This window comes from Chelon labrosus (assembly GCF_963514085.1).
Source record: "Chelon labrosus genome assembly, chromosome: 3".
NCBI classification, from domain to species: domain Eukaryota; kingdom Metazoa; phylum Chordata; class Actinopteri; order Mugiliformes; family Mugilidae; genus Chelon; species Chelon labrosus.
This window is the reverse complement of record NC_140339.1, coordinates 2,524,871-2,538,722: the sequence shown is the minus strand read 5'-3', so window position 1 is coordinate 2,538,722 and position 13,852 is coordinate 2,524,871. Positions and strand designations below refer to the sequence as shown.

The window sequence follows — 13,852 nt, the reverse complement described above, 5'->3', positions numbered from 1 at the left end:
CATCTGATCTGCACCTAAAAACTCATGAGTTTCTACTAACTTCCTCTACTTTCTCCTCCCCTCTCCTCCTGCTCCAATCCCATCTCACCTCCCATCATCTCTCTCTTTCCCTCCTTTTCCTTGTCCCCATTTTCTCTCCTTCCCTCGACTCTCTTCTTCCTCTTCCTCATCTTCTCTTCTTCCCGCTCTACTCCTGTCCTCCTCTCTCTCCTTCTTGATTTTACTTTTGTCTCCTAAACTTCCTTCCCCTCCTTCTCCCCCCTCTTCTTCCCTTCCACTCATTTACTTTCATCTTGTTGTTTGTTCCTCTCCTCATCTTCCATCTGCTCCTCTCATTTTCCATTTCCTCTTCTTTCTTCTTGCCACTCTTCTTCTTCCTCTCCTCATCTCCTGTTTTCCACCATTCCACTCCTCCTCTGTCTTCTCATTGCTTCCTCCTCCTCCTCCTCTCCTTCCCCTTTTGTTACCTCTTCTCCCCGTACCCTCCCCTCTTCCCCTCCTCTCATCTCTCCCCCTCTTATCACCTGCCTCCTCCTTTCTTCTTGTTTTTACTTTTGTGTCCTCCTCTCCTCCCCTCTCCTCTCTTTTCCTGTCTTCTCTGTTGTCTCTCCCTCCCGTCCTCCCCTCCTCCCCTCTTCTCTCCCTCCTCTCTTCTCCTCCTCAGCTCAAGTGTAAGGTGTCGGCGTTGCGTTCGCTGTGCAGTCGCCACACGGAGCAGCTGTCGGCGTTCAGAGCCGTTTACCCCGACATCGTCCGGACTCACTTCCCTCCTCTTTACAAGGAGCTGTTCGCCGCCGACCTCGAGCTGACGCTGCAGACCAGCGACTGAACGCAGACCGGACCCGACCAGACAGGACCGGACAGGACCGGAGCCAGATCCAAACTACGGACACACAAGACGGGGACGGCGACTCACGGCAGCCACAGAGCGTTACTATGTGTCAGCTGCCTTTCTACCGAGCACAGAAGAGACACCTGAACTCATCTCCACCTCCTCCTCCTCCTCCTCCTCCTCGTCCTCTGGAGACCGGTGCACTCTCTCCACTTTCACTAACACACATCTGGTTTCCAGGATCCTGGACCTGGACATTAAAAAGCACTTTCAGTCCTCGCACTGAAACCTGGTTTCTGTTTCAGCACATTGTCAAGACATCTTCTTCTTCTTCTTCTTCTTCTTCTTCTTCTTCTGCACTTCTAAAAGTTCTGGAGCTGGAAACACTGTGACACAGTGAACATTAACAGCACTAGTGGTTTACTAGCCGATCATAATGATCATGTTCGACGTCTTGTAGTCCACTGATGGATGGAGCTTCTCTACTCTGTAGAAAGAAAGCACATTCAGTGCGCTCACACATGCATAAACACACACAAATGCACTCTGGTTTCATTTCAAATCAGCTTAAAGTAGTTAGACCTAGACGGCCACATTGATCCAAAACCAGCCCAAACCTTGTTCCACTGCCCACATCTAAAATACACTTCAAACCTGTTTCTAAAAACTGCCCGATCTGCAGCAGCCTGTAAATCCAGCTGCTCTTATTTCAGCTGTGTCTTTTGTATACCTGATTATTAATAATAAAAACACTCAAAAGGTTGTAAATAATAATTTTAATACATAAATGATCAAGAAACCAGACAAAACAAGAAAAAATACAGCACACAATGAGAAATAATAACTGTTTTTTTTTTTTACAGAAACAGCATCCTTTATTAAATAGTTTTAAATACTAGATTCATAAAGGGTAACCGGTCATTAACTTCAAGGCCAGGTGATGGGTTTGTGTCATACTGTCCACACCACAGACTGTATATAAATATGGATGTGTCGCCACGTCCCATGGCCAAACTGACGCTATTTTCCCATATTTTAATGTTTTAGTTTGGCCCAAGTCCCGCCCACTAACATGGAGGAGGTGGAGCTTATGACCTATACTGCAGCCAGACACCAGGGGGAGCTCTACTTGCTGTGGCTTCACTTTTGAGGAGCAGCTCAGCCGTCCATCTTTATACAGTCTATGGTTCCACACAATGAGTGCATATGTACCAGAAACAACAACCCAACCAGACCAGGCTTTCTCTTTTTTACGTTTGTCCAGACAAACACAACAAACAGAGCGGCTCTTCCTGCCTCCAGATCTTCTACTGAGCATGTGCAGAAGCGTGCACGCACCCCCTCGACGATATCGGCTCAATAAATGGCAGATATTTGCACTTTTTGTTCCTCTCAAGTTGTCAGGCATGCCTCAAATTTGCCCTGTAGTGTCACAGAGGCAAAAAGAAAGAGAACATGAGGGAAAGGTTTGATCTGTCTGCAAAGAAACTTTACATTTATCAACTTGTTGGAGTCAAAATAGAACCATATTCCTCCTGTCCCTTCCCATCATCCTCCCAGCAGCCTCCTTCCTCATCTGTGTGTCACTATCAGCTGGTTCAGAGCCTGAGAGCCTCAGCAGTGAGTCTGCAGCACCACCAGGTGGCTCTGACACCAAAGTGCAAGTTCTTTTTTTTTTTTTGTTAATTTTTATCTTTGCATTATACATTCACACACAAGCTTCACTGCTTTAGAAGCTGACTAATTAATTATTTTCATTATTAATTAATTCAACTAATCCACATAGAGCTTTACTGAGCCCCAGCAGCTCTCTACTCAGGTCAACACATCCAATAAATGCAGGATCAAAAAAACAAGAAAGAGACGTTTAAAAAAAAAAGTCCAAAGATTTTTTTATTTTGAATTCATGCTAGAAAATCAAACCAATATTTGATCAGTTAATTATCAGAATGATTTACATGATTCACGAGGGATTTGGGACACGATAAAAGCAATATTAAGAAAAGCAATACGTGGAAAAACCAAGCTATGCAGAATGTGGTGACGATATTGAGGCGTTGCACTATAGTGAGTCTATCTGCTGCCAAATCTGTGTGTTTGTTATGTGTGTTTGTGGACTACAGACTGCTGGGAGGAGCCACCTTTTACCATTAAATCTTTTAAATCTGCAAATTGAAAGGAGCTTTTTAGCCTTTTAACAGCCCGGATGGCTCCTACACCTGCCATAATTCAGCTGCCATTTGTTTGTAATATTCCCACGACTTTCAAACTCAACAAAGATGTCTAATCCCGAGCCTCTTCCTGTAGTTTGACTTCCCAAAAACGTTGAGCTCCAGAACAGCTGGAAAACAAATCTGCTAACATATCAAAAGAGCAACGACGCCTCGATTTAATCATCAGTCCACCTGTTAAACGTAAAATCTGTTAATAAATGTTTAAACGATCAGGAACCTTAAGATAATTTGCCCCTGAGCTGATCCAGACTCGTATTATGACGAGAATCGAGTCTGACTATATCAGGCTAGGAGCCCAAACTCGTCTATACCTCTTTGATTACCTTCAGTCATCAGCACATCAGTATTTAAACAGACAGCCGACCTAACTGGACAGGTATCAATCAGCCTCTTCATCTCAGCCTTGATCAATGTTTCTGGCGAGTAATCAACCAAACTTTAGCCATAACTGAATGTCAAGCAATAATGTAAATCTTTGTTTATTGTGTATAGTTTAAAAAAAAAAATATGACGGCATGTCGGTGCAGGTTAGAAAGAATCGGTGGGGGGTGGTTATTGTTTTTGAATCTTCTTGTGTTTCCAGCTTACTGTTTTCACGTGATGCCGTACGCTGACGACATGCCGTTCTCCCTCCATGCCAGTTTATCGCTTTTAGCTGTCGTTCTGTAAGTAACTTTATCGATTATTCTGTACAGGCCACAGGAAAAATACTGCTCTAGATGTCTACCTGCTGGGCATCAAAGTTTTTATCTGTTGATTTATATGCATCATGACGTACGATATCTGGTTCGGTATGCACAGCTCTCTTTTAGATCTAGTTCAGTAACGGAGAGAGCTTTTTGTGTTCTTAATATGCGTGTGGTGCTAGGTTATCTTTTGTTAGCAAGGTCTTGATTTTATCGACGATGCAGCATTGTATGTTTCTTCACAGGGTAAAAAACAAAAACTATCATTTTTTAAAGGATCTCACAGCGAGGTGGTATTTAACAGAGAAATTGTCGCAGATTTTTGGGGCAATTTTCAGGGGACGTTAAAACTTGGACATTTGCACCTCACTATTGTTCTGAGTTGTATAAAAAAATAACTTTCCTGAACTTTTAAGTTATCAAACATTATTATGATTATGTTACATCATGGTACAAGTTTGTTATTGCCCAGCCTGCACCTGTATCAGCGTGTCAGACTCGGGAGCGTTGATTTCTTTGTTTAAACTGCTCAAACGTGACTTCTTTTGATACAAAACAGAGCTGCTGTATCTGAAATGTGAAAAAAAAAAAAAATTAAAACGGAGAAAGACAGAAAAACAACATCTGTGTTGGCTTCTTCTATATATCCTGTATCTCTACTTTAAATACAGACACATAATAAACTGTCTTTAAGTTATTATTACCATTTTGTTCACTTTTGACTTCTTGCATGTTCATTCATTCATCTTCTGTAACCGCTTGTCCTATGGAGGGTCGCAGGGGAGCTGGAGCCTATCCCAGCTGGCCGAGAGGCGGGGTACACCATGGACAGGTCTCCAGTCTATCACAGGGCTAACACGGAGAGACAGACAACCATTCACACTCACACCTACGGCCAATTTAGAATCACGAACCTAACCAGCATGTCTTTGGATGGTGGGAGGAAGCTGGAGAACCTGGAGAGAACCCACGCAGACACAGGGAGAACATGCAAACTCCACACAGAAAGGAACCATGGATTTGAACCCAGAACCTTCTTGCTGTGAGGCATCAGTGCTAACCAGAGACGAAGTAGACTACCAGGACTGACCAAGCAGAAAGCCTCCTCAGAATCAAGGATATCATCGGAAGGCGAGGCTTAGAAAGTTTCTGTTTAAATCAGTGGTCAAAGTCCACTCCCAAGGAAAAGACGTCTCTAATTCAGGATGAAGTCTGAAGAAAAGCTAAGGCCACAGAGCTCAGAACTCGGCGGGGGCTTGGACCAGATGGGAGCTTCCTAAAAGGAGCTCTGACATCTGGGGCCATTTCACATCCTCTTTATGCTCAGAGCTGTTTACAACACCCCTCCAACACCTACAAACCTGCACAGGTGAGGAAGGAGGGAGTTGTGCAGGTTGCGGCACACATCTCATCAGGTTCTAAAACACTTTTGACTCAGGGGAGATACAGCTCTGACAAGGTATAAACAACTCTCACCAACACCTCGGAGCTGCAAAGATTGAAGAAACACCACCGCTATCATCTTCCTAACAGGATTGCGCAACAGAGAAGTGGTCAAGGGTGAGTCAAAACGAAACCTTCTGCATTCAGCCCACGGGTGGGAAATGAAGTTGGACATCGGTAGTAAACCCCCAGAGCTCCAGAACATTGTCACGTTGTCCCAAGAGGTAAAGAAAACCATTAGTTGGCAGAGCTAATGCCGTTTTCTGCTTGTGTCATGCTGTTCTTCCTTCCTGCCTGCAGGGGACGCTGCTTTCTCCTTTGACTTTCAGCTTCCTGTGTGCTGGACAGTGATGGAGGAAAGCCGGTTGGTGTCCAGCTTAAAAGGGACTTCATCACACCTCTGAGAATCGGTCATACAGGTCTTCATTACACGCTGTCTGCACAGCGCAACCAATGAGAAACAGTTGACCAACCTCCTGCTTCTTTGCACCAAATACATAGAATTAATCTTTTTCAGATTAAGCATTGTGATTGTTCATTATCCGACCTCAGCATTTTCAGCAGTCCAGTTGGTGGCAGTAATGCACCTTTAAGCTGGTTTGTCAACTGCCATTAAAAACAAAAGAAGAAGAAATCATTCGCTCTCTCTTATTTCCTGTGCCCCAACAAGACCTCTGTTCATCATGACTTTGTGTCGACCATTTTTCTTTGTGCAGCCATGTGGTTCATACGTAATTGTTGCTGACCTGAAGCAGTCCGACCAAGCAAGGGTGAGAAGCCAGTTTTATTTTCACCGTGTTTTCTCTTGTTTTTTGGGGTTGAAGGAGCCTGGGGAAGGTGTTCTGTATTTTCTTTTCTTTTTGTTTCATTCGTGATTTCGAAGCTGTTGTTGGTACCGGTTTCCCCCAGGCCGGTTGTAACGGGGTTAAGAGGTCAGATGAGAAAAGCTGCAGCTCAAAGGTTGGATGAGCTTCCTGTTAGCTCTGACGTAAGAGTGGGGACATTAGCTGGAAGCCTGGAGGAGAGGGGCAGTGACTTGGCCCCTGCTGAAGACCCACCGGCTGGTCTTTCAGGCTGAGGCTACATCCATCCACAATAGATGTCATACACCGATCAGCCACAACATTATGACCGGAGAAGTGAATACCATTGACCATCTTGTGACAATTCAGTGTTCTGCTGGGGAACTTCTGGACCTGGCATTCATTGATGTGGATGTTACTTAGACATGTAGCACCCACCTAGACCAGACCAGGCACCCCCACCCCATAGCAATGACACTCCTTGATGGCAGCAGCCATCCCCAGCAGGATGCAGCCTGACACAGACACACACACAAAAACACTTTAGGAACAACTAAAAAAAAAAACATGAAGAACAGCACAAGGTGTTGACCTGGCCTCCAAATTCACTAGATCCCAAACTGATCAAGTATCTGTGGGATGATCCACAGAGGCCCCTCCCCTCAAAGCCCACAGGACACCCTCAGAAGGCCCATGTCCATTCTCTGATGAGTCACCACATGGGAGACCTACACAGTATTAGGAAGGTGGTCATAATGTTATGCCTGATCCGTGTATGGTGTACCCAAACATTATTTTTAATGATTCAGAAACAATCATGGTGCAGGAGTCTGAGTAACTATAGTGAATATAACCATTAGTTCCAGTCCTATACATAAAACTTATGTTAAAACTAAAATGGTAAAAATGCTGCTTTTACATTAATGCATGAGTGACCTTATAATTTATACAATAGTGAATAGAAGCCAATATGCATTTTCTACATTTACTACTTTAAATTTTTTAATTGGTGTTACACACATACTTTTATTTTGTTAACATTTAAATGCATTTTTTTTTTTTTTGTTAATACCAGATCATTTCCACACTACTTTTATTTGAGTTAAGGACCTGAAAACTTTCTCTGCCTTAAATGCAGGAGGAGGTTCTTGTTGTCTTTCCTGTGCAGTAGATGGCAGTAGAGTACAGGTGTGTCTGATTCATCCTGCTTTAGAACACCAGTCAGTTTTTCAGCAGATTAAACCAATTTTCTCTCTCTACTGCGGAGCTTGCAGCTTGGATCACACACAGTTTGAATCACATTTCTTTGCAGCTAATGGCGCCTGTGTGTGTGTGTGTGTGTGTGTGTGTGTGTGTGTGTGTGTGTGTGTGTGTGTGTGTGTGTGTGTGTGTGTGTGTGTGTGTGTGTGTGTGTGTGTGTGTGTGTGTGTGTGTGTGTGTGTGTGTAGGCTCGTATCAGGATGTATAGTTCAGTGTTTGACATGGCAAGAATTTCACTTTTCAACGGCTCCATCCAGCGTCTTCTGCTTTCAACGCATCTCGTTTTGCATTCCCTGCGTCTCCTCACGTATTCTGAGCAGCTGTGATGTCCAGACTGAAGGCTTCTCTTTCTTGGCAGTTTTTAACTCCTCAGTCAGACCTGCACACATCCTCCATATGTTTACGCAGTCTGGCCATTAAAGTGTCAAGATGTGATGTTCGACATATTCCAGGAGTAGCTTCGCTTGTAGCTCAGTGTGATTTTATGTCCATCAAGGACCCTGCTTTTAATTTTTATATTTATAGACCAAAGAAACCGATAAAAATTAATAAAACAATTAAGGTTTTGCAACACAGAATCCATCTGAAAGGAAATAAGACTCTTACTTAAAGCAGGAGTGTAACTGAAGCTAAATTGTTTGACTGTTTCCAAGGATGTAAATCAAACCCACCCGTGTTCTGAAGCAGCAGCAGAGCGTGCACACAGCAAGAGCTGCTATCATGGAGCTTAGAGACATGACATGTTAATATACACCGATCAGCCACAACATTATGACCACTGACGGGAGAAGTGAATAACATTGACTTCATCTTGTGACAGTTCAATGTTCTGCTGGGAAACTTCTGGACCTGGCATTCATTGGTGTGGATGTTACTTAGACATGTAGCACCCACCTAGACCAGACCAGGCACCCCCACCCCATAGCAATGACACTCCTTGATGGCAGCAGCCATCCCCAGCAGGATGCAGCCTGACACAGAGACACACACAAAAACACTTTAGGAACAACTAAAAAAAAACATGAAGAACAGCACAAGGTGTTGACCTGGCCTCCAAATTCACTAGATCCCAAACTGATCAAGTATCTGTGGGATGATCCACAGAGGCCCCTCCCCTCAGAAGGCCCATTTCCATTCTCTGATGAGTCACCACAAGGGAGACCTCCATAATATTAGGAAGGTAGTCATAATGTTATGCCTGATCGGTGTACAATAGTACCTAAAAAAACAAATACCTCCAACTAAGGAACTTTGTTAAAGTTCTTTAAAATCTCCTCCTCACTAAACCTCAACGTTCACCCTTGGAACACACATTTACAAATTATCCGTCTTCTCGTTCATCGTAAAGTTCACTGTTCAATTTAAATTAGTAGAAAGATTCAGATTCAGAAGATTGGAAAGTAGCCTGCAGGACTGGGCCCACACGTACGTCTTAAATCAATCCCATGTAATGAGACACGTGGAGCTAAATCCATACAATGAAAATACACCACACATATAACTCATCTAAGGAAGCCAGAGGAACTTTGCGGAGCATTGCAGAAAGATTAAAAAACATTCCAGGCAGAGGTAAGAAAGATAACTGAGAGGATTATCTCAAAACTAATTTATAGTTTCAGTTATTTCTGTTGGGTTTTAAAGCCAGTGACACATAATTACTGTAAAAGTGAGCGAGAATTTTTAGACCTTGACAAAAAATGTGATTGGATAAATATTCTCATTCCAAGCACTACTCAGTGGATAAGACAGATAAACGAAAGGATAACGTGCATATTAAAGGCTAATCAGCTTTAATATATGGTAGCCCTTCTTTATTTGTGTGCTAAATTACATATAACATTTATTAATATAATAGTCTACATTTTTAATAATTCATTCAATATAGATATTTATCTGGTATGTGTTACTCATATTGAAGTACATTATTTTGCACTGACTTTTGTTTAATCAGGGAAGCATTATTGCTGTGAATTGTCATATTTAATTGAAAAAATAAATTTAGTATTAATTTGGGGGTTTAACTGTGATCAACTACCTGAATGTACAGCAGATGGTTGTAATTCAAAAACCTCCTGCTTTACAGTTTAAACTTGGAATCTCAACAGCTCGGAGTGTTCATCCCTACAATTTACATTGTTAAGCCACAACACATATATGTTTTCAGAGGACACCATCTTTTCCTTCCTTGTCTTTATCTTTTTTTCAGTTTTCAGCTACGTCAAAACCCTCTTCTCTCGGTTGGATGTTGGACGGGTCAGTTTCTGAGAGCTTGTAGCCGCCGGCAGCTTGATTCCTCTCTGAGTCGTTTTCCAGACTCTATCATTTTTGATGGCAGTTAGTATTGGTTGTTTGATTTTTGAATTATTCAGATTTTTCCATAAAGATTTCTGCAGGAGAATAAATTTGATTTCAGCCGTGAGTAACTAGTGGACATTCCCTGAAAGAGTCACTGTAATTTGACTGAAACCACCAGGTGAAAACAGTCCAGACTGCAACACTCTCTGCAGAAGACGCTTGTAATCTCCATTCAAAAGGAATAACTGGCCGCGCGTTTGTTTGGTCATTTATATTCAAGCTTACGTAGCATCCGTTCATCCCTCCAGAGCAGCACAGACCTCTCAGCTTGGCTTCACTCGGCTTAGGCGTTGAATAAAAACGTTTAGAAGCTTCATCCTAGTCTAATGATGGAGGGGAAACCCTTGCCTGTTGTTACTGTGGATTCTTCACACGTCTGGGAACCCAGTACACAACTACTAGACAAAACACGAGCAAATTAAGAAATGACACAGAAGCAGCGCAGAATTTGTGTCTTGATTAGCTCATTTATTTGTCTACTTGTGAAAATCATGTGTTTTCTCAGGTTACACTGTGTTGAGCTCTCAGGGCACTCCCCTTCAGGGTTTTAAAATGGTTTTAGCACCGTTGACCTAAACTGTAAAGATACAGAGAAACCAAACTGACACCAACTAACCAAGAAAAACAAAAGCCCGACTGCGATGTCGCGTCATGGCTCCTGTGTCTACACCAAAAATTTGCACTTGAACACAAAGTCTGCAGCCAATGACCAGGTGATACACACCTGAGAGGAGATAACTCTTGATACCAGCAAGTGGCAGGAAGAGCTACTATTAGCTGGGAGGCTAGGAAGCTAGGAAGACCTACTATTAGCTGGGAGGCTAGGAAGCTAGGAAGAGCCACTGCTAGCTGGGAGGCTAGGAAGCTAGGAAGAGCCACTGCTAGCTGGGAGGCTAGGAAGTTAGGAAGAGCCACTGTTAGCTGAGAGGCTAGGAAGCTAGGAAGAGCTACTATTAGCTGGGAGGCTAGGAAGTTAGGATTTGTACGTCCATAGTGATGATAGCTGATGGACTTTTGATGGCACATGATCCATCGGTTGACCACAATCAACCAAGCCTGCTCCCAGTAGATCACACATGTATAACTACTCATAATTTGTTTAATTCTTTTTCTTTTTGTGTTTATTTTAGTCCCTTGTCTTGTGTGCACTGTCCTTAATACTATATCTTGCTGCAACACTGCAAATTTCCCCACTGTGGGATAAATTAAAGACTTATCTTATTTTACTTGTCAGGTACTTGATTTTCACTAAATAGCAGCCTCTCCTGCTCCGTGGGTAAAAGATATTTTATTTTAAACTCAAAAATAACGTGTACAGCGGGAGCTTCAACTACTTTATTTATCACGCGTCTGGAAAACAAACAGATGCAATCTTATAGTTAAAGTTACAGAATAAAAAAAACACAAACACACAAAGGACGAGCTGAGTTTGGAATCATTTATTAAAACTGGACTGAATCCACTTGTCTCACGGCGCTCCACTGTCTGTGTTCATTTCTCAGCGCCATCATCCATTTTGGAGCTGCCGGTTGTTTGGCGCCTGATCAACGCTAAATGAATTCTGAAGCATGCGGACAGATGAGCACCTGCGAGGTAATGAACGAGAGGTTAAAAAAGTTCACGTCCAGACTGGAGGCAGGAGGGAAGGTGTGTGTTAGCGCTGAGAGGTAGGACAGGGGCGGCAGCCTCACCAGGTTAGCCATCTGTAATGGGGATTCCTTTGGCGACGTAGCCCCCCTCCCCCCTCCACTAATGAACAAGCATCGGTAAATGTAAACAGGCTTTAATGAAACAGGAAGTTTTAAACAGGTTATATCAACAGCAGCTCACACTCGTAATGAACCGCTCATTTACTCCTCATTAGCACCTGTTTAGCTTCACGTACATATCTGGGAGCGACGTGAAGAGCATCAGGGATTATTAAAAGTCACTCTACAGACAATATCATGCCCTCGTATACTGAGTAATACCAGGGATGAGTACACACGACTGAGCCACCATATGTTGTGATTTATGTGGCGAATACAAGACTATCGTGTTTTTTAATTTTCCCCAAATACACTGCCTGGCAAAAAATAAAGACTCCACCTGGATTTAACTAATTAAATCGGTACGAGCCTCCTATTGGATAATTACTGCATGGGTGATTATCTTTCAGCTGACAACAAGTTATTTAACCCCACTGATGCAATGAGTAGCTTCTCATTTCTTAAACAACCATGTCTAAAGACACATCCTGTGGTCGTGGAAAAGATGTTAGTCTGTTTGAGAAGGGTCAAATCATTGGCATGCATCAAGCAGAGAAAACATCTAAGGAGATTGAAGAAACTACTAAAACTGGGTTAAGAACTGTCCAACGCATTATTAAAAACTGGAAGGATAGTGGAGAACCATCATCTTCCAGGAAGAAATGTGGTCGGACTGATGGTGATCTGTGATCACTTAAACGTTTGGTGAAATCAAATGGAAGAAAACCAACAGTAGAACTCAGGGCTATGTTTAATAGTGAAAGTAAGAACATTTCCACACGTACAATGTGAAGAGAACTCAAGGGATTGGGAATGAACAGCTGTGTAGCCTTAATAAAACCACTAATCAGTGAGGCTAACTGGTAAAAAAGGCTTCAGTTTGCTAGGGAGCATAAAGATTGGACTCTGGAGCAATGGAAGAAGGTCATGTGGTCTGATGAGTCCATCTGAAAAACAGACAAATTCCTGCAAAGCAACCTGGCATTTAGTAGCTTCTACCTGCAGTTAGCTCCTCACTAGCTTGCTATCTAATTAGTCACCTTGCTAGCTACATGTACTTCACATTATTAATAACCTTGTGATGCCTTGGGATTCCATGTGTGCTTTAAGCATTTGTCTGTTCTCTGGCTCAAGATGAACTATTAAATCCTGCGAGAGACGAGTATTAACCCAACCAGGATGCAGCCAACTGTTCACCACCAGGCCGTCATGACCAAACACTCCCTCTGTCTCCTACATGAGACTTTGATTCCCGCAAACAGCTTACATGTGCCTCCCCTCTTCCTTTACCGCCGTAGCCTTTCATCCCTCACATGGGAGGACGTCACCGATGCACTAAAGAGAGCAAGGAGAGGGGATGGGAGGAGGAAGGGAGTCTCCGGGGAGGGGTGTTTGCTAATGAGATGGATCTAACTTGGCAGGCAGCAGAGCCTGGCAGCAAACTGTGGACACAGGGAGAGACGGACATCCAAATCTGTGAGCTCTCCTCGCACTTAACCAAACAAATCTGGGGCAGCAGCAAAGACCTGGACTGTAAATAGCCTCCGAGTCGATTTTAGAGCCTGGGGATTATGTGCATTTTCATACCATCAGTTTGATAAAGCGTATGTGAGGGAGGAGGGATTTCCTGGTGGATCATAGCTTTAGCTCAGAACAAGGACAGGATTTACAGGAAGGAAAATGGAGGTGTTACCTACTGATATCACCCCTACCAGGGATATCAATGCAGGTGTCATCCAGGTCACGGTATATCCAAAAAAATTGGACTTGTAGGTACAAGACGACGACTACAAGTCCAGCTAGCCTCGTTTCAGCTCAGTTTCTTTTGGATGTATCGGTGCAGGTGTTTTCTCCAACAACAATATGAGTTTTAGAAAGAAAACGGATAGCGACAGCAGGAGGATGAGTGGCAGCAGAACACGGAGCTGCTGGACAAACACCGTCCGGCTGTCGCTGGCCTCACATCGTAGTATCACATTTAGCAGCTTTCTCTCCTCCACAATCCATTTTCTCATCTCCGCCGCCGCCTCCATATACTCTCCCAGACTCAGCGTCCACTGCTGTCCATCATATTATCGGGCTCGGCGAGGCCACATCTCCCGTCTGCCCGGGCTCTTCAGAGTTTTATCACTTCATCAGCCCACTCAGGGCCGTGTGGATCCTCTGATGGAATCACATCATGCTTTCTCTCCAATGACAAGCCTCAGACGGCTCCAGGCTGGGGCCATTAGCTACTCTTTATGGCTGTTTGCACTCGGCTCCGCACACGCTTCCGCTGCAGGCTTCAATCTTCTCTTTCACAAGATGCTTCGACACCTTTGATTCTTTCATGCAGAAATACACTTGTCAGGTTTGTTCACAGTGTATGCAGCAGTTTAGATGGAAACTAACCAGTCTTTGGGAACAGATGCACACACACGCATTTTGCAAAATATTCTCATTAGTTAGCCTGGTGTGGACGGACTCAATTCAAATCAAAGCTGCAGATGTA

At 43.4% G+C, this 13,852-nt stretch overlaps 1 protein-coding gene across 1 annotated transcript in view; it reads left to right on the top strand.

The window, feature by feature from the left end:
- LOC311485414 (nuclear receptor ROR-alpha A-like) overlaps positions 1 to 4,430 on the top strand; it is a gene marked incomplete at its 5' end in the record, with an annotated part of 80,511 nt that extends 76,081 nt beyond the window's left edge. The window contains one exon of the mRNA XM_084540806.1: positions 665 to 4,430. Coding sequence (XP_084396932.1) covers positions 665 to 829 — 165 coding nt within the window. The 3' untranslated portion in view covers positions 830 to 4,430. The remainder of the gene's footprint in view (positions 1 to 664) is intronic.
- Between the last annotated feature and the right edge of the window lie 9,422 nt (positions 4,431 to 13,852).